At 43.6% G+C, this 18360-nt stretch overlaps 1 protein-coding gene across 8 annotated transcripts in view; it reads left to right on the top strand.

Annotated features, from left to right (window-relative positions):
* Positions 1–18360, top strand: part of ppfia2 (PTPRF interacting protein alpha 2) — a 511344-nt gene that overhangs the window by 347076 nt on the left and 145908 nt on the right. For all 8 annotated transcript variants that reach the window (XM_038781072.1, XM_038781076.1, XM_038781071.1 and 5 more), the window contains 3 exons: positions 4493–4639; positions 8733–8867; positions 14124–14207. In XM_038781072.1, coding sequence (XP_038637000.1) covers positions 4493–4639; positions 8733–8867; positions 14124–14207 — 366 coding nt within the window. The remainder of the gene's footprint in view (positions 1–4492; positions 4640–8732; positions 8868–14123; positions 14208–18360) is intronic.

Genomic DNA, 18360 nt, shown 5'->3' with positions numbered 1-18360 from the left:
ATCCATGTACTCCCAGTGCAGTCTCCTCTACATTAGAGAGGTTAAACGCAGACTGGTTGACCACTTTGTGGAGCACCTTTATTCAGTTGGCATGCATGACCCCATACTTCCTATTGCTTGCCATTTCAATTGAGCACCTTGCTCTCAAGCCCATATGTCCATATTTTGTCTGCTGCAATGCTCCAATGAAGCCCAACACAAACTGGAGGAGCAGCACCTCATCTTCCAGTTAGGCATGTTACAGCCCTCAGGACTCAACACTGATTCAACAACTTTAGACTGTGATGTTCTCCTCCACCTTGACCCCTTTTGTATCCAAATATGTTTTGTCCCAATACGAACCCACACATGCCTATCTGTCACTTTTTATTTCGTTTTACTTTCACTGAGCACTGATCTTTGTTCTCCCATGAACACATTCTAGTATCTTACCTTTTTGCCACAACTAACATCCTATAGCCTTTCACACTTCCATTAACGCTTACTCCGGCACGTGACCCACTCATCTTTTTTGCAATCTCTCCTAGCTCCCACCATCACTGACCTTCTACTCTGCTCCAGCTGCTCCACTCCCTCTTATACAGTATAGAATCCATCACTCTCTTCAGTCTGAAGAAGAGTCATACAGACTTGAAAAGTTAACTCTGTTCCTCTTTCTCCAGAGGCTGCCAAACCTGCTGAGTTTTTCCAGCATTTTCTGTTTTTGTGTGCTTTTAATAAATCCTTGCAGGCTTTCCTTTCTTAATCAATGCTTTATGAAGTAACTTAAATTTGTCCTGGATTATCACTTCAATATCAAGTTTCTCAATTTTGGATGTAACTGGGCTGTAGCTGTTGGATTTCTCCTTCAAACCTTTTTGAGTAAGAGTGTAAAATTTGTAATTCTCCAGTCCTCTCCAGGAGTTCAGGGAGCTAGGCAGAAATTTAAAAGACAGGACCTCTAGGGTTGTAATCTCGAGATTACTCCCTGTGCCAGTGAGGATAGAAATAGGAAGATAGAGCAGCGAAACATGTGGCTAAACAGCTGGTGTAGGAGGGATGGTTTCTGTTATCTGGACCACTGGAAGCTCTTCCGGGGCAGGTGTGACCTGTATAACAAGGACGGGTTGCTTCTCAACTGGAGAGGCTTAAGTATCCTGGCCGCGAGGTTTGCTAGTGTCACACGTGAGGGTTTAAACTAGTATGGCAGGGGATGGGTACCGGAGCAATAGGTCAGAAGGTGAAAAGATTGAGGGATAACTAGGGAATAGGGCCAGTATGGCTCTGAGGAAGATCAGACAAGGAGATGTTGCTGAAAACAGCGGGACTGGTGGCCTGAAGTGCATATGTTTTCATGCAAGAAGTATTACGGGTAAGGCAGATGAACTTAGAGCTTGGATTAGTATTTGGAACTATGATGTTGTTGCCATTACAGAAACCTGGTGATGTCCCGGAGGACTGGAGAATAGCTAATGTTGTTCCTTTGTTTAAGAAGGGTAGCAAGGATAATCCAGGGATCTACAGGCCGGTGAGCCTTACGTCAAAGGTAGGGAAATTACTGGAGAGAATTCTTCGAGACAGGATCTACTCTCATTTGGAAGCAAATGGACATATTAGTGAGAGGCAGCACGGTTTTGTGAAGGGGAGGTCATGTCTCACTAACTTGATAGAGTTTTTCGAGGAGGTCACAAAGATGATTGATGCAGGTGGACAGTGGATGTTGTCTATATGGACTTCAGTCAGGCCTTTGACAAGGTCCGTCATGGCAGACTGGTACAACAGGTGAAGTCACAAGGGATCAGGGGTGAGCTGGCAGGATGGATACAGAACTGGCGAGGTCATAGAAGGCAGAGAGTAGCAATGGAAGGGTGCTTTTCTGATTGGAGGGCTGTGAATAGTGGTGTTGCCCAGGGATCAGTGCTGGGACCATTGCTGTCAGTAGTATATATCAATGATTTGGAGGAAAATGTAACTGGTCTGATTGGTAAGTTTGCAGACGACACAAAGGTTGGTGGAATTGCGGATAGCCATGAGGCCTGTCAGAGGATATAGCAAGATTCAGTTTGGAGACTTGGGTGGAGAGATGGCAGATGAAGTTTAATCTGGACAAATATGAGGTCATGCATTTTGGAAGGTCTAATGCAGGTAGGGAATATACAGTGAATGGTAGAACCCTCAAGGGTATTGACAGTCAGAGAGATCTAGGTGTACAGGTGAAAGGGGCAACACGGGTGGAGAAGGTAGTCAAGGAGGCATACGGCATACTTGCCTTCATTGGCCGGAGCATTAAGTATAAAAATTGGCAAGTCATGTTGCAGCTGTATAGAACCTTAGGCCACACTTGAAGTAGAGTGTTCAATTCTGGTCGCCACACTACCAGAAGGATGTGGAGGTTTTAGAGAGGGTGCAGAAGAGATTTACCAGGTTGTTGCCTGGTATGGAGGGCATTAGCTGTGAGGAGAGGTTGAATAAACTCGGTTTGTTCTCACTGGAGCGACCGAGGTTGAGGGGCGTCCTGATAGAGGTCTACAAAATTATGAGGGGCATAGACAGAGTGGATAGTCAGAGGCTTTTTCCCAGGGTAGAGGGGTCAATTACTAGGGGGCACAGGTTTAAGGTGCGAGGGCAAGGTTTAGGGGAGATTTACGAGGTAAGTTTTTTTACACAGAGGGTAGTGGGTGCCTGGACCTCGCTGCCGGAGGAGGTGGCGGAAGCAGGGACAATAGTGACGTTTAGGGGGCATCTTGACAAATACATGAATAGGATGGGAATAGAGGGATACGGACCCCGGAAGTGCAGAAGATTTTAATTTAGACAGGCAGCATGGTCGGCACAGGCTTGGAGGGCCGAAGGACCTGTTCCTGTGCTGTACTTTTCTTTGTTCTTTGACACCATCCCACATAACCAAGGAGGATTGGAAGATTATGGCCAGTACCTTTGCACCCTTACAATTTACACCCTCCCCTTCGTATCTTCTGGTGCATCCCATCTGGTCCTAGTGGCTTATCAACTTTTAGTGCAGCTAATAGCTATTATCTCAACTTTATCAGTTTTTAACCCTTCAAATTGTCATTGTCTTCCACTTCATTATGGCTTTGGCAACACAGTCAGATGCAAAATACTCATTTAGTTCCTCAGCCACACCTTCATGCAGAGATCCCTTTCTGGTCCTTAATTATTCCGTTCCTCCTCTGAGTGCCTTTTACTATTTATATGGTTGTAGAAGAATTTTGGATTCCCATCTATCATATACCCCTTTTTTCTGCTTCAATTTACTGGACGTAATAATCGGTTCAGCAGAGGTCTCACACACAGCTTGGAGAACCCCTCTCAGTTCCACGGGGAGGCCTGGCATGATAAAGTGCTCTTCAGGCTCTTAAGTGACCACTGGCAGCTCCTTCCTAGGATTCAGATCCTCAGGGCCAGAAGCCCTGCCCACTGCGAGCTGCTGGCTGGTAGCTTCTCATTGCACCATGGGGAGTGGTGAGACTGCTGCCAATAATACACCCACTAGAGGTCCAGGATCATTGAAGGACTCCAGACCAAAGGTGAATGAGGTTGGGATGGGGATCGCTGGATGGGGGTCTTAAACCTGTAATTCAGGGAGCATTTGGAGGCAAGAGCATGGGTTGGCTTGCAGCATCCCCACTTCCCAATACCAGGTCCCTCATTAAGGCACACAGTGCCTGATAAAAGGGATCTCACTGGGGGGCCACTGACAAACTCAAGAAGGTTTGATGGGCAGCCTTTGGGAGGCATGAGAAAGAAACTTCCATTGAATTCCTGAGCCACCACTGAATTGCAATAGTCTCAGGGATAATGGGGATCAATTGGCTTATTAGTAAGCCTAATTAACTTTCAACTGGCAGTGGACAGAAATCCAGCATCAACCCCTCTGTCCTCCGACTTAATTGGGGGAAGTTTTGGCCCCACCGCGAATCTGATGCAGGACCTCTTCCTGATTTAATGGACCCAGACAGCATGGTTCCCACTGTGTCAGACCGTATTAAATTCCTACTCTCATTCAGGGAACTCTGGCTTTGGTTGCCCTATTCTTCTCCCTGTCGAACATACCTTAACTATGCCCAAACTATTTATTTTAAGGTAGCTGATTGTTCCATTGTAGTTTTGCCTGTCAATCTTTCACTCCAATTACCCAAGACAGGATATTCTTGATGCACTGAAATTAGTCCTCCTTCAATTAAATATTTTTTGCTCCAGTTGACTCCTTGCCCTTTTCCACAGCTAATCTAACCCTTATGATACTTATGATTAGTGTTCCTTAAAACATCGCCTACTGACACTTAATACTCTTAATTTCCCAGAACCAGATTGACCAATGCCTCCTCGTTGGATTGAAACGTACTGATTGAAAAAAAATGCTGATTGCACTGAAGAAATGTTTCTCTCTCTCTGCCTTGTACACAGTTTGTATTAAAACAATTCCATTTTGTGGGTAACACAATATCTAAAATTTAAATGAAGTAAAATTGGCTTTATTGATTTTCTGCAGGTAATTGCTCAGAAAGAGGATATGGAAGAAAGGATAACTACATTGGAGAAGCGGTACCTTAACGTGCAGAGAGAATCAACCTCATTACATGACATAAATGACAAACTTGAAAATGAATTGGCAAATAAGGATGCATTCTTACGCCAGGTTCAGTACATTTGACAATGAGATGTTTATCTGTGAATGACATATCACTTTAAGCATTAACTTTTGAAAGAAATGTTCAAAGTTGAAGAGCAACATACCAGCAAATATCGATCTATTTCCTTGTCACTGCTGAAATGTCTTTATTGCTAATACGTTGTATGAAATATATTTTCACAGCTGCCATTTTAAAAAGTATTTTTTAACACCTCATGAAAACAAAGATCCCAATCTTTATACTGTCAACCATATTCCACAATAATAATTAGTAACAAACTCCTTGGGCGGGATTCTCTGACCTCCCGCCTGGTCGGAGAATCGCCGGGGATCGGCGTGAATCCTCCCCCTGCCGTCCTCCAAATTCTCCCACCCCTTCAAAAATCGGCCCAGCGTGAGTCGCGCCGCCCGCCTCGAGAATGGCGGGGACCGGCGTGACTCAATGGGCGCCGGGCTCCCCAAATTCTCAGGCCCACGATGGGCCGAAGTCCCGCCTGTTTTATGCCAGTCCCGTCGGCATAAATTGGAGTAGGTCCCTTACCAGCAGGACCTGGCGGCGCGGGCGGCCTCCGGGGTTCTTTGGGGGGGGGGGGGGGAATCTGGCCCCGGGAGGTGCCCCCACGGTGGACTGGCCCGCGATCGGGGCCCACTGATCCGTGGGCGGGCCTGTGTCGTGTGGGGGCACTCTATCCTTCCGCACCGGAGGCTGTACCGGTCCACCATTCCCGGTGTGGAAGCGAAGCCCTCTACGAATGCGCGTGGATGACACCAGAACACGCTGGCGCTCCCGCGCATGCGCAAACTTGCGCCGACCGATGGAGGCCCTTCGGCGCCGGTTGGCGTTGCGCCAAGCCCCTTTCCCGCCGGCTAACAGGGCGCAAATCACTCCGGGGCGGGCCTAGACCCTGAAGGTGCAGAGGATTCCGTACCTTTGGGGCAGCCCGACGCCGGAGTTGTTCACGCCACTCCGTCCCACGGGGCTCCCCGCCCCACCGGGTAGGGGAGAATCCTGCCGCTTATTCTCATTGATCTGCATGTAGATCATACAAGCTGTCAGCAATGCACATTCTTTTCACTGTAAATAACCAGTCTGCTGTGTCTAGGATAGGTATATTAAGGTACTTTAATTAAGTAAATGTAAACATTTTGGAAAGATGTGGAAAACAGATAGAAAATCTAGTTCTTGCTAGTCTTGCTCCTCCTGGTCCATAAGCAGTGCTGGAAACCTTTTGGATCTGGCAGCTTTCACCTCACTTCAGTTGCAGGATCAACCAAGTCCTGGGAACCAAATTACTGCCATTATATATTCATCATTATAATAACCTGGAGAATGCTGCCTTATATAAATATCATAATTATGACTGAGCAAGTTGGTTGGTGACCCCAAACCTTCCATTGTTATACCGCAAGAGGCGTGTGCATGCTCAGCTAGGTACGGGTAGGCTAGGAAAGTATCCCGGCCCCTCCCACACACTGGGAGGTTCACTTGTTTACCAATAATCTATCCATTTATTACCCCCAATCCCAATACCTTGCATACTACCGTGTTGTATGGCACTTTATCAAATGCCTTTTTGAAGTTCCAGTGTACGACACCCACTGGTTCCCATTTGTCTACTCAGTGCATTCTCAAAAACTCATCAAACATGATTTATTTTCGTAAAACAATGCTAACTTTACCTTTTACTACAAAGGGCATTGTTAAGGTAGGCTTCCTTAATAATAAATTCCAGCATTTTCCCTGATGTCAAGCTAATTGGCCTTTACTTCCCTGTTTTATCTTGACATCCTCCATGAATATTAGCACATTTGCTAACCTCCATGACACTGGTTCCATTCTTCAAACTACGGAATTTGTGGAAAATCATAACCAGTACATCCAATCTCTGGATCCCACCTCCAGGATGTCCCAGTTCTATCAAAGCCAAGAGACCTTTCAAAGGCTCACCACATTTTCCGACTCCGTTTCTGCCATGACGGGGCCAAAAATTCCTTCCTCTGTAATTATCTCTTTCGGAACTCTGTGATTTAGACCTGGGTCCTCGGGATATCTTGACTTTTGGCCCCTTAAGTTTCTTCAATACTTGTTCCATGTTGATAATAATGGCCTTAAATTCTTCGCAAGAGGCCTTTGGATCGCGCCCAAAATATTTGTTGAATGTCTCTAACATTGCCTCATTGCCCATGATAATTTTTCCTGTCCCTGCCTCTAAGAGATCAATATTTAGTTCAGCTATTCTCTTTTTTATATAGTAAAACTCTCTACAATCTGTGTTTATATCTGTGGCAAGTTTCTCCGCAGATTCTATTTTCTCACTTTTTATCAACGGTATGGTTGCCCTTTCCTGGTTTCTAGAACACAAGCAGTCCTCAGTCCTCTTTGCAATCCTCTTTGCAACATGTTTAGTTAACATTTTACAGCTCTTTACCAAATGCTATCACCCGTTTTCTGGTGCGGGCATGCCCACACAGGCAGCAGTATCCTCTGTCCCACCACCCACCATGTATTATTGCAATTCATCTTTTTTTGGACTCAGTAGTAGGGTTAGATTGTTATTGTATTGTGAGAAATTCTTGAGGAAAGAATATCCCTTGAAGATCACAGCATTGTTTGATTCTTCCACATTTTTATGATAGTATTGCACAAACAGGGCCAAGTATGATAGGATTCAAAGTTGTCACATATATGTAATTTTCACTTATTTTTAACTTGCTCTATTCTGAAACGTCAGTATGTATAAATAACAGGGGCGGGATTCGCTGTCCCGCCGCACCCGTTTTCTGGTGCGGCAGGCCCCCACCAGCAGCAGGATTATCCGTCCCACCAGCCAGCCAATGTGATTTCCCATTGTGGCAGCCTAACGCCATCGGGAAATCCACGTGCATAAGTGCGCTGCCGGTGAAACGGAGGATCACGCCGAAGGAGACTCCAGCCCCAGATCTCCATATTTGGCTGTCATCTTTCAGTCAGGAGGCAATAAGATGATCTTCCACTCCCACTACACCATCCCCACTACACACTAGAATGTGCCTTGTGGAGAGGTAAACCATTCTGGGAATTCTCCTCATTATGCCTTTATGAAACTTCAGTGGAAATCTTGCGTTTTGAGAATCCACTTAAGGTCATGTAAAAGATCCCAAAACTTTATGAAGCAAAGATGATCTATCCTGGAGAAGATCAATCACAATTAATCTTTATTACCCTTCCATTTAAAGATGAAATACTTGAAATCTTTTTAAACTTTGGCTCCTGGGTAGGCCTCAGCATATCCAAGCTGAACAGAGTTTTGATGCCCCACTGTTCTGTGTTCTTGTGAGCAATTCTGGCCAACCCTGAAAGTTTTTTTTTTAAATTTAGATTACCCAATTATTTTTTCCAATTAAGGGGCAATTTAGCGTGGCCAATCCACCTACTCTGCACATTTTTGGGTCGTGGGGGCGAAACCCACGCAGACACGGGGAGAATGTGCAAACTCCACACAGACAGTGACCCAGAGCCGGGATCGAACCTGGGACCTCAGTGCCGTGAGGCAGTTGTGCTAACCACTAGGCCACCGTGCTGCCCTCAACCCTGAAAGTTTATGTGAAGATAGTTTGGGTCAGAGTATAGGACTTTAGACACTTTCACCCAATGGAGTGAGATGATTGGATTTTTTGTCTCAGCGTGTTGTACACTTAGATTAAATCCAAGCGAGAGTGTCATGCAATGTAATTGACAGATTCTTAATATTCACTTTTGTTGAAATACCAAGTTAAAAGTACTTTATTATTAACTCTTCGATTCGATGCATTAAGAATTAATCTGTTAATGTTTTGCATAGATTTGCAAAATGTTTTGAATATATTTGAAACTCTAAATTTAAAGAAGATTTCATAATTATAGTAGCTCATGTTGCCTTAAAATCTATAGTAAATCACAGGAAAAAACGTTCTAAACAGGATATTATCTGCAATGTGTTGAACAAATTTACAAATTTGTTTAAGGTTAGATAACTATAGATTATTTACAAATATTAAACTTTCCAAACGACATTGAAAATAATCACATTCAGAGGATTACTTAAATTAATATGTGCATTTCTTTTACATGGGAATTTAGCTAGAAGAAAAAAATAGACAGTTGCAGGAACGTCTAGAACATGCTGAACAGAGGCTGCAGCAAACAATGAAGAGAGCAGAAACATTACCGGAAGTAGAAGCTGAACTTGCCCAGCGTATTGCAGCCCTGACAAAGGTAAATGCATTGAATTGAAGATAATTTTAATCAAGACCATATAATGTGCTATAATGTACTAAGAACTGTGTCATTTCTGCCACCCCGCTTCCCCAAAAGAATATCGATAACTTTCTTGATAAATTATTTTTAATGGCTTAAAGGAAGCTATTGCACACTGTTTCACATTGGTTGTATGAGGACAGCTGTTGTACAAAAAAATGGACACTTTTTGAATATTGTTCATATAATTCACTTATATGTTGGAAAGATGAGCTATGGTAGATGCCTCAAATGCGGGCTCCCTCCGCAAAGTATTTAAATGTCCTTCACCCTGTCATGTTTGCAGAATAATCAGTGAGATATTCCAGTGATAAGAGTGGAACCACATGAAATCCAGGCCTTACTACATTGCATTAATTCTACTTTATAATGAGTTCCTGGGCATGATCGAATGGCCTCGTCGCATCTGACTCAGTGACACAACGAGGCCGTTATATCTCGCAAGAGACAATGCTCAGAACCAGACTAATGAGATCTCGTAGATGTTGGGATCTGGATCTTGCCCGCACTGGTCGGGTATGGGGGGAGTTGGTGGGGAGGCGGGGGTTGGGGGGGGGGGGAACACTGTACATGTGGTGATGAATAGCCAGATGCCATCATATATAACTTTACCACATACAGTAGAAAATTAATAAGCAGGACCAGATGCACATTGCCACACACTGGTGAGTACAGAAATTGGATGAGAGTGCAAATTAATGCATAACGAGAGATGGTGCAGGAGGAAGGGTTTTAGATTCCTAGAGCATTGGGAGTTGTTCTGGGAGAATTTCACACCAGGCAGTTTACATCTCAACAGGGCTGGGACAGTATTGTTGCAGGCACATTTGTTAATTTAAACGAGTTGTTTAAACAAGCTTTGCGGGGAGATGGAAGCCTGAATGTACATTCAGAAGGGAGAAAGCATAGTTGGAAATTGAAGACAGAAAACAGACAACAAAGGAGATTGATGTAAAAACCATTAAACACTGCCAAGGTAAGGAGTCAAGTTTGGACAGGGGAAATATGAAGCAGTTGTTCCCCTTGGTAGAGGGGTCAATCACGAGGGGGCATAGTTTTAGAGCGGGAGATTCCGAGAGGAAAGAATTTTACTCAAAGAATGGTGAGAATCTGGAATGCAGTGCCTGGGAGTGGAGGCTGAAATCATCACAACTTTTAAAAAGCACTTGAAACACCATCACATTCAAGGATATGGGAGCACATGCTGGTAAGAGGGATAGCGTGAAATTAGAGGTAGCCAGAGGGCCTTTTTGAGTTGCAGAACCAATGATTCTAAGTCAATAAGGCAAATAATGGAATGAATCTGGGCAGGTGGAAGGGCTATCAGGGAGAGTGTTTTAGTGGTCGAGATCAAATTCATTAGCTTTTTGCATAATTATGGAGATCAAACATAGACTTAGAATAAAAACTCTTAATTGACGAAAGGTAAATTTTATGTAAGCGGACTGGAAATAGCAACTCAAAGGGAAGTCAGTTTCTGAATAGTGGGAGACATTCAAAGATGAGATAGTGAGGCTTCAGAGCGACAATGTTGGCACAAAGAACAAAATCTCCCAAATTTCAAGCCAGGAGCACACCGAGTAGTATAAGGTATTACAATGCCAGACCATACACCAACAGTGGCTAGGATACTGGACACAGTCTGCAGCGGCCACGCGAGGTCCCTGAAAACTGGGAGCACATGCGCCCCACGCCGTTGGGAAGTCGGCCCATTGGGGGGGCGGAGCATCGTGGGAGGGCCTCACGTGACGTCCTCAGGGTGTTCCAATGGCATGCGGCGTACTCAGCGATTACACCGTTTTTTGAGGGGGCGGAGCATCCGAAAAACAGCTCCGTTCCGCATTCGGCGTAAAAACATATTCTCCCAGCCAATCGCCGAACATGATTTCGGCGTCGGCAATCGGAGAATCCAGCCCTTAGTCTCAGGAACAGAGATTTCCACCGACGCTCTTTTGAACCAGGGTTCCATTCTGGGATCTTCCCGTCCAGTTAGAACATCAACTGGGATTGTAACAATGTCCATATTCATATTTTTAAAATTAGGATGAGGATCTCTGCCTCTTGCACAGTTCCAGACAATGAGGACAGAATGTTCTCAACTTTTCGCCTGCGGGACCATTAGCAGGTCAGGAACCCAGTGAAGTCGCCAGTGGGCTTTTCTGTGGCTCTTTAATTGACATTAGCATTCAAGTTTTGGGTTCTCTGAACAATCAGGGAGGATGGGCTGAACCATGGACCGGATGTACTATTGAAGAGTTTTCATTTACAGGGACTCTAGTCACAATGACAGCCGATTGATTATCTTCCCCGTGGATCTCATAAGCTCCCCCACTGAGGGGTGGGGAACTCCATTTAACATTGTATAAAAGATGGCCAGTAAGGCACTGACTGGAAAGAGACCCAATAGGGACCTACCAGGAAGTGTATATATTGTAATTGTAAATATCAAAAATCAAAGTTCTTTATTTTACTCAGTGTGGATTTCCCGTGTCCTTTTTAAAGACTTATTGGGATGAATAGATAATTTCTGTGCTGTTGCATTCTACATCTTTATATGTAGGACAAATTAACCAGTCAGTAAGTTTATTTGCATTTGTGGAACATTACTATGTGAAAAATGGCCACTATATTTCTCTATGCAGCACGGTAGCATGGTAGTTAGCATAAATGCTTCACAGCTCCAGGGTCCCAGGTTCGGTTCCCGGCTGGGTCACTGTCTGTGTGGAGTCTGCACGTCCTCCCCGTGTGTACGTGGGTTTCCTCCGGGTGCTCCGGTTTCCTCCCACAGTCCAAAGATGTGCGGGTTAGGTGGATTGGCCATGCTAAATTGCCCGTAGTGTCCTAATAAGTAAGGTTAAGGGGGTGTTGTTGGGTTACGGGTATAGGGTGGATACGTGGGTGTGAGTAGGGTGATCATTGCTCGGCACAACATCGAGGGCCGAAGGGCCTGTTCTGTGCTGTACTGTTCTATGTTCTATGTTCCAAATTTAAGCAACTGGCTGCAAAATGCTTTTGATGCTATGAAGATGTGAAAGATACTACATAAATGCAATTTCTTTTTACTAAAATATTCTGGTAAGAATGTCAAATCCTCTTCTGCAGGGAGTGGTTGAAGTGAATACTGGTAATATAGATGCATATGAGGAGAATTAGACAAATATCCAAGGGAGAGGGTTATGATGGGTAATTTAGAAAATATTTGGGAGATTCAAGTGGAGCATAAATATTCACATGGAGTGGTTGGGTCGACTGGCCTGTTCTGTGTCATATATCTATGATCTACCTTTCTCCTACTCCAGAACTTTTGAGCACATAATTCAGTCTGGCACTTCAGTGCAATACTGAAGGAGTGCTGTATTTTGGGTGATTTGTTATACCAAGATCCAATCTACCCTGGCAAGTGGGTGTAAATGATCCCATGTTAAGGAAGAGTGAACCAGCATCCTTCCCAAATATGTCCCTCATTAACAGACATTGATCATAAGATCAAAAATAGAAAATCAAAAATAGAATTTTGAGTAGACTATTCTGCCCATTGAGTCCTGAGGTTATGAAAGTCACTATATAAATACAAGTTATTTCTTTAGGGAAATAGTCAGAACAGTAATCTAATCAAGAATTGAAACGCAACTAAGTAAACATTGAATAATTTATATACAGTCTCCTATATCCCGTATATTATCCTTAAAGTCAATTGTAGACTTTTTATGTGCTATAATGTACATTGTTTAAAGTTTGTATGAGCATTTTAGTCCATTTTTGACCCTGAAGTAGCTGTCAGTGTGGATGCCAACTATCCAAGCACCCCTCAATGTCTGATAATATTTGCAGAAAATTAACAATTCTGAAAGCATTACCATTGCTAAATAATTTACTAAAGCAAAACCCTGCAAATGCAGGAAATCTGAAATACAAACAGAAAATGCTGGAGATACTCAGCAGATCAGGCAGCATCAATGGTTAGAGAAACAGAATTTAGAGTGGAATTTAATAGTCATGGCGGTGGGCCAGGCCACCACTTGGGGAACCAGGGACAACACTGCCACAAACATTTCCAGGAGCCCTGTCAGGACTAAATCCCAGCCATGCAGTCTGCTGTCTGCCATTGGTGTCTCCAGCTTCTGCAGGGTAAATTGGACACTTAAGGACCTCAATTGGGTGGGAAGACCAATCTCGATGGGCTCACCACCACAACTTTCTCACACCACTTCCTGCCCCCATCTCTTCCCAGCCTGCTCTGAGAGTGAGCATTCAATTCTGCCCAATGTTTCAGGTCAATAGCTTTCACTAAAATGGTCATAAACCGAACAGTATAAACAACTGTTTCTCATAAATAATTTGCAGTTTATTATAGTAAAATTCTACATATGTTGTATGCAATAAGTTGTTATTCACAGAGCAGACTACTTTCTTCCCATACACTTCCGTGAAACCCTTGCTTACCGTTTGAACTTTCAAGAGAAAAATCAATTACGGAAACAAAACGCACTGTTGTGGCAATATTTTGATATTGTTTTCCGTTAAAGAGTGTGTAAATTACTTATATATGTCATTGTACCAAACTATTTTAACGTACCTGTCACGCTTTTGAAAGTGCCATTGATTTGTGCAATTAGTGTTTGGCCTTTAGTCATTCTTTTTGTTTCAACATTATGTGCTGTATTTTATTCAGCCTTTGTGTCTTTAGTTCTGATTTTTTGATTTGTCCCTCTTCTTTTCCTTGACTTGTCAGTCTGACCCAACCTCTTCTACCTCATCTGATGATTATCCTTATATTTTGGAAGCAAAACTGCAAGAAATGATCACCATGCTTAGGAAGGTAGTCTTGCTGGTTGATAATTAGATTTTTTTTCTCCACAATTTATCATTGTACAGTTCCGTGCTTGACAAGCTTTATTTGTTGATAATAGCAGGATTGTGGTTTAACCATGAAAATCCAGCATGTTGTTACATATGGCTGAACTCATCACTCATGAAAATATTTTTGAAATCAATAATAAAGTATTGCTGATGCTGAGGTGTTATAGGCTTGACCAGTCCACAAATGTTAAGCAATGCTCTCTAGCTGCCTGCTTAATTCTGAACATGAGTCCACAGACAGCATAGGCTTGAGCTTGGCTTGATTTTTCTTGATTAAATGAAACACATGTGTGGATATATTAACTTGATAAGATAAAAATGAGATCTATTCAGCTTATTTTATTTATATTGTAGGCTGAAGAGAGACATGGTAGCATTGAAGAACGTTTGAGGCACTTAGAGACACAGCTTGAAGAAAAGAATCAAGAACTTCAGAGGGTAAGTCATATTGAGAATAAGATACACAGAATCCTAGATCATCCTGTATTAGTTATTTCAACTGTTACTCATTGTATTGCTTGCTAAAATGGGTACTTATATAAATTATGAATTGGTTGTCTGCTCTCACAAGTCTTGCTGTCGTGCTAACTATACTGCATTTTGGAATTAATTTGTGGCTATTGTGTAACACTAGAGTTTTATAGTTTTTTGGCAGCACAACTCCCATACTTATGCCTAATTGGAAGCAAAGGTGAGATCACAGATATGTGGCACCATATCTTCGTCTGGGCTTGGGAAAACTGATCTGCACATGTTCACGGCTCGCAAACCTCACATCCAACTCATGAGTGACTTCACATGTCATTTTTGTCTTTTCACACTGGAGTTGGGCTCACAATGCAATTTACAAGCCATGCTGAAGTGTGTGAGGAGTATGGGTGAGGAGGTGAGCCTATTAGAAGACCCACTTCAGTTCTCCAATGCTGTACTGCAGCTTTTAAGTCTTTAAAGACACCCTGAACTCTACCCCTCCCCTCCCTCACCTAGTCCCATGCCAGCACATGCCTGCAGATCAGCCATTGCATCAGATCGCAAGTCTCAGCTCTATGTCCCCCTTATAGCCTCCATAAACATTCACCCAGTATGTATAGCCCTCAGATTCCATGTAATATCAATCAAAAATATTTTACATTCCTTGGACAAAAAATAAACTTCCCAACAAATAATAAAAGCTCAATATTATTTAAAAATATATACATTATGCCATGAAAAATAACTTTTTTAATTGAATTTTTAAATTTGTAATTTTTAAATTTAAAGTGCCGAATTCTTTTTTTTCCAATTAAGCAATTTAGCGCGGCCAATATACCTACCCAGCACATCTTTAGGTTGTGGGGATGAGACCCACACAGACACGGGAAGAATGTGCAAACTCCACACGGACTGTGACCCGGGCCGGGATCAAACCAAGATCCTCGCTGACGTAAGGCAGCAGTGCTAACCACTGCACCATTGTGCCACCCCCTGTTAACTTGTGCCAACAAACAGAAACCACATAAAAGAAACAAACTTATTGAAACTGTCATTCATTCGCAGATGAAAGGAGTACCTTCTGTGCTGAAACCCTTCAACACTTAATAAGCATTTTTAATGGCTGCTATCCAAACAATATACAGCTCTCTCAGATGGAAAGAACGGGAAGTGCTCACTTCAATTTCAAAGCTGTGTGCCTGTCAATCAATGTAAGGGAGCAGGTGGCTAGGTTTTTTTCAAGTGTCAAAACCATTTTTTTTATTATCAGTCAGACCCAATTAAATTACAGTAGAAATGATGACAGCATAGGCTGATAGAAAGGTTTGCACATTTTTCACTGCATTCTTGTGTTTTCTTCAATGAAAAGCATTGTAATGCCTGTGAACATAAGAACATAAGAACTAGGAGCAGGAGTAGGCCATCTGGCCCCTCGAGCCTGCTCCGCCATTCAATTAGATCATGGCTGATCTTTTGTGGACTCAGCTCCACTTTCCGGCCCGAACACCATAACCCTTAATCCCTTTATTCTTCAAAAAACTATTTATCTTTACCTTAAAAACATGTAATGAAGGAGCCTCAACTGCTTCACTGGGCAAGGAATTCCATAGATTCACAACCCTTTGGGTGAAGAAGTTCCTCCTAAACTCAGTCCTAAATCTACTTCCCCTTATTTTGAGGCTATGCCCCCTAGTTCTGCTGTCACCCGCCAGTGGAAACAACCTGCCCGCATCTATCCTATCTATTCCCTTCATAATTTTAAATGTTTCTATAAGATCCCCCCTCATCCTTCTAAATTCCAACGAGTACAGTCCCAGTCTACTCAACCTCTCCTCATAATCCAACCCCTTCAGCTCTGGGATTAACCTAGTGAATCTCCTCTGCACACCCTCCAGCGCCAGTACGTCCTTTCTCAAGTAAGGAGACCAAAACTGAACACAATACTCCAGGTGTGGCCGCACTAACACCTTATACAATTGCAACATAACCTCCCTAGTCTTAAACTCCATCCCTCTAGCAATGAAGGACAACATTCCATTTGCCTTCTTAATCACCTGTTGCACTTGTAAACCAACCTTCTGTGACTCATGCACTAGCACACCCAAGTCTCTCTGAACAGCGGCATGCTTTAATATTTTAAGGTTTAAATAATAATCCCGTTTAATAATCCAAATGCATTAGATTAATAAATGGAAACTCAGTTCACCTTTAAAGGACAAATCACTATGATGAAAAAAACACATCTACATTGCATTACAATACAGCACTTAATAGTAGCATTCAAAAGTGCTCCAGACTGCTCAGAAGGTTTTCCATTTTCTTCATGAACTCTCAAACCTAGCATGCTTTTAATGGACTTCCAAAACTCCACAACACCAAACAAAAATGTTATGTGGGATTTAATTTGATTTTTATCCCCTATTTAAAATGGGGAACCGGACCTCACCACAGGAGTGTGGTCATTCGCATAATCAAATGCACTACATCACCCAAAAACAAATTTGGCTCAAAGTTTTTATGAGATCTCGCAAGGCTTTGCTGCTGGTGGGTAGGAGATTACTCTGTTGTATGGTGGCTGCTGGGGTGCAAATTTGGAGTGAGATGTAGATTGTGAATGAAATTATTTGGAAATAAATTTGTGAGAGATGTGCACTTGTTGCTTGGTTCCTATGAATTAAATAGGTCATAAATTTACATGCTCTATTACCAATAATGTAATGTCAGTAGAACATGAGCACAAACCCTAGCAAAATAGCATAAATAGCATTCTTAATGTTGATGCCATTATCAAGTGCCTGCATTGATCTACTACCAGAAAAACTGCAAAAATTCCAAGATAGTCTGCTTTGCATCGCCATGGGTAGATGATTAAATACATTTGTTCATCTGTACTACTACTATGTAAATAAATACATCTCTACAGTGTATTTAAGTAGGAAGGTACTCCTACTTGTACTATGAAACTGGATGTTTAGTCTTTCAGGGGGAAGGTAATTCTTAGATTTCACCCAAAATAGACCCGAAAGGTTTTGCATGAGGATTGAATTATTTTCAGACTCAGGTAATGTTAGAATATAGTCGATAATCTGTCCAGTACTCAGTGAACACTCATAGACTATCTGCCAAACTGGGACATCACAATTCTGACTGCCACGAGTGAGTCAAATCCAGGTTTGCCGTAAAGTTGGGCAAGAGTTACCAAGTGGCTAGCAGAAGAGCACAGTACCTTACATGGTATTTAGAAATTAATTTTAGTTTTCCCTGCCTGGCAAAAATCATGAAGGTCTAAATAGAATAAATAAAGAAAAACCCTTTCCAATGGTTGATGAGTTGATATCCAAAGGACACAAATTTAAGGTGATTGGCAAACGAATCAGGGGAAACATGAGGGGCGAGATTCTCCCCTAACCGGCGGGACAGGCCGTACTTGCGCCGAGGAGTGGCGTGAACCACTCCGATGTTGGGCTGCCCGAAAGCTGCGAATCCTCCACACCTGCAGGGGCTAGGCCGGTGCCGGCGGGGTTGGCGCCGTGCCAACCTCTGCCGAAGTGCCTTCGCCGGCCAGTGCGAGTTGGCGCATGCGCGCGAGCGCCAGTGTGTGCTGACGTCATCCCAGTGCATGCTCCGCGCCAGTCATGGCGGACAGTTACACCGTCCGGTGCGGAGGGAAAGAGTACCCCCAAGGCAGAGGCCTGCTCGCGGATTGGAGGGCCCGATCGCGGGCCAGGCCACTGTGGGGGGGGGCCCCTTGGGGCCAGATCCCGCCGCGCCCCCCCGAGGACTCCACAGGCTACCTGCAGAGCCAGGTCCTGCCGGTACGGACCTGGCCTAATTTACGCCAGCGGGACTGGGCGGAGAGTCGGCGGGGGTGGGGGGGGCGCTGCCAACGGCCCCGACCGGCGCGGCGCGATTCCTAACCCCACCGAAAAATCCGGCGCCAGGGCGGGATTCATGCTGCCCCTCCCCCCCGGGGATTCTCCGGCCCAGAGGGGGATCGGAGAATCCCACCCGAGAAAACTCTCTTTATGCAACGAGTGCTTAGGATTTGAAATACAATCTCTGAAAGGGTGTTGGATACAGATTCATTGATGTCTTTCAAAGGGAAATTGTATAAAAATTC

The sequence above is a fragment of the Scyliorhinus canicula genome, chromosome 20 (genome assembly GCF_902713615.1).
Source record: "Scyliorhinus canicula chromosome 20, sScyCan1.1, whole genome shotgun sequence".
NCBI classification, from domain to species: Eukaryota; Metazoa; Chordata; class Chondrichthyes; order Carcharhiniformes; family Scyliorhinidae; genus Scyliorhinus; species Scyliorhinus canicula.
The sequence above is the reverse complement of the archived record's forward strand: the minus strand, read 5'-3'. Positions and strand labels throughout refer to the sequence as shown.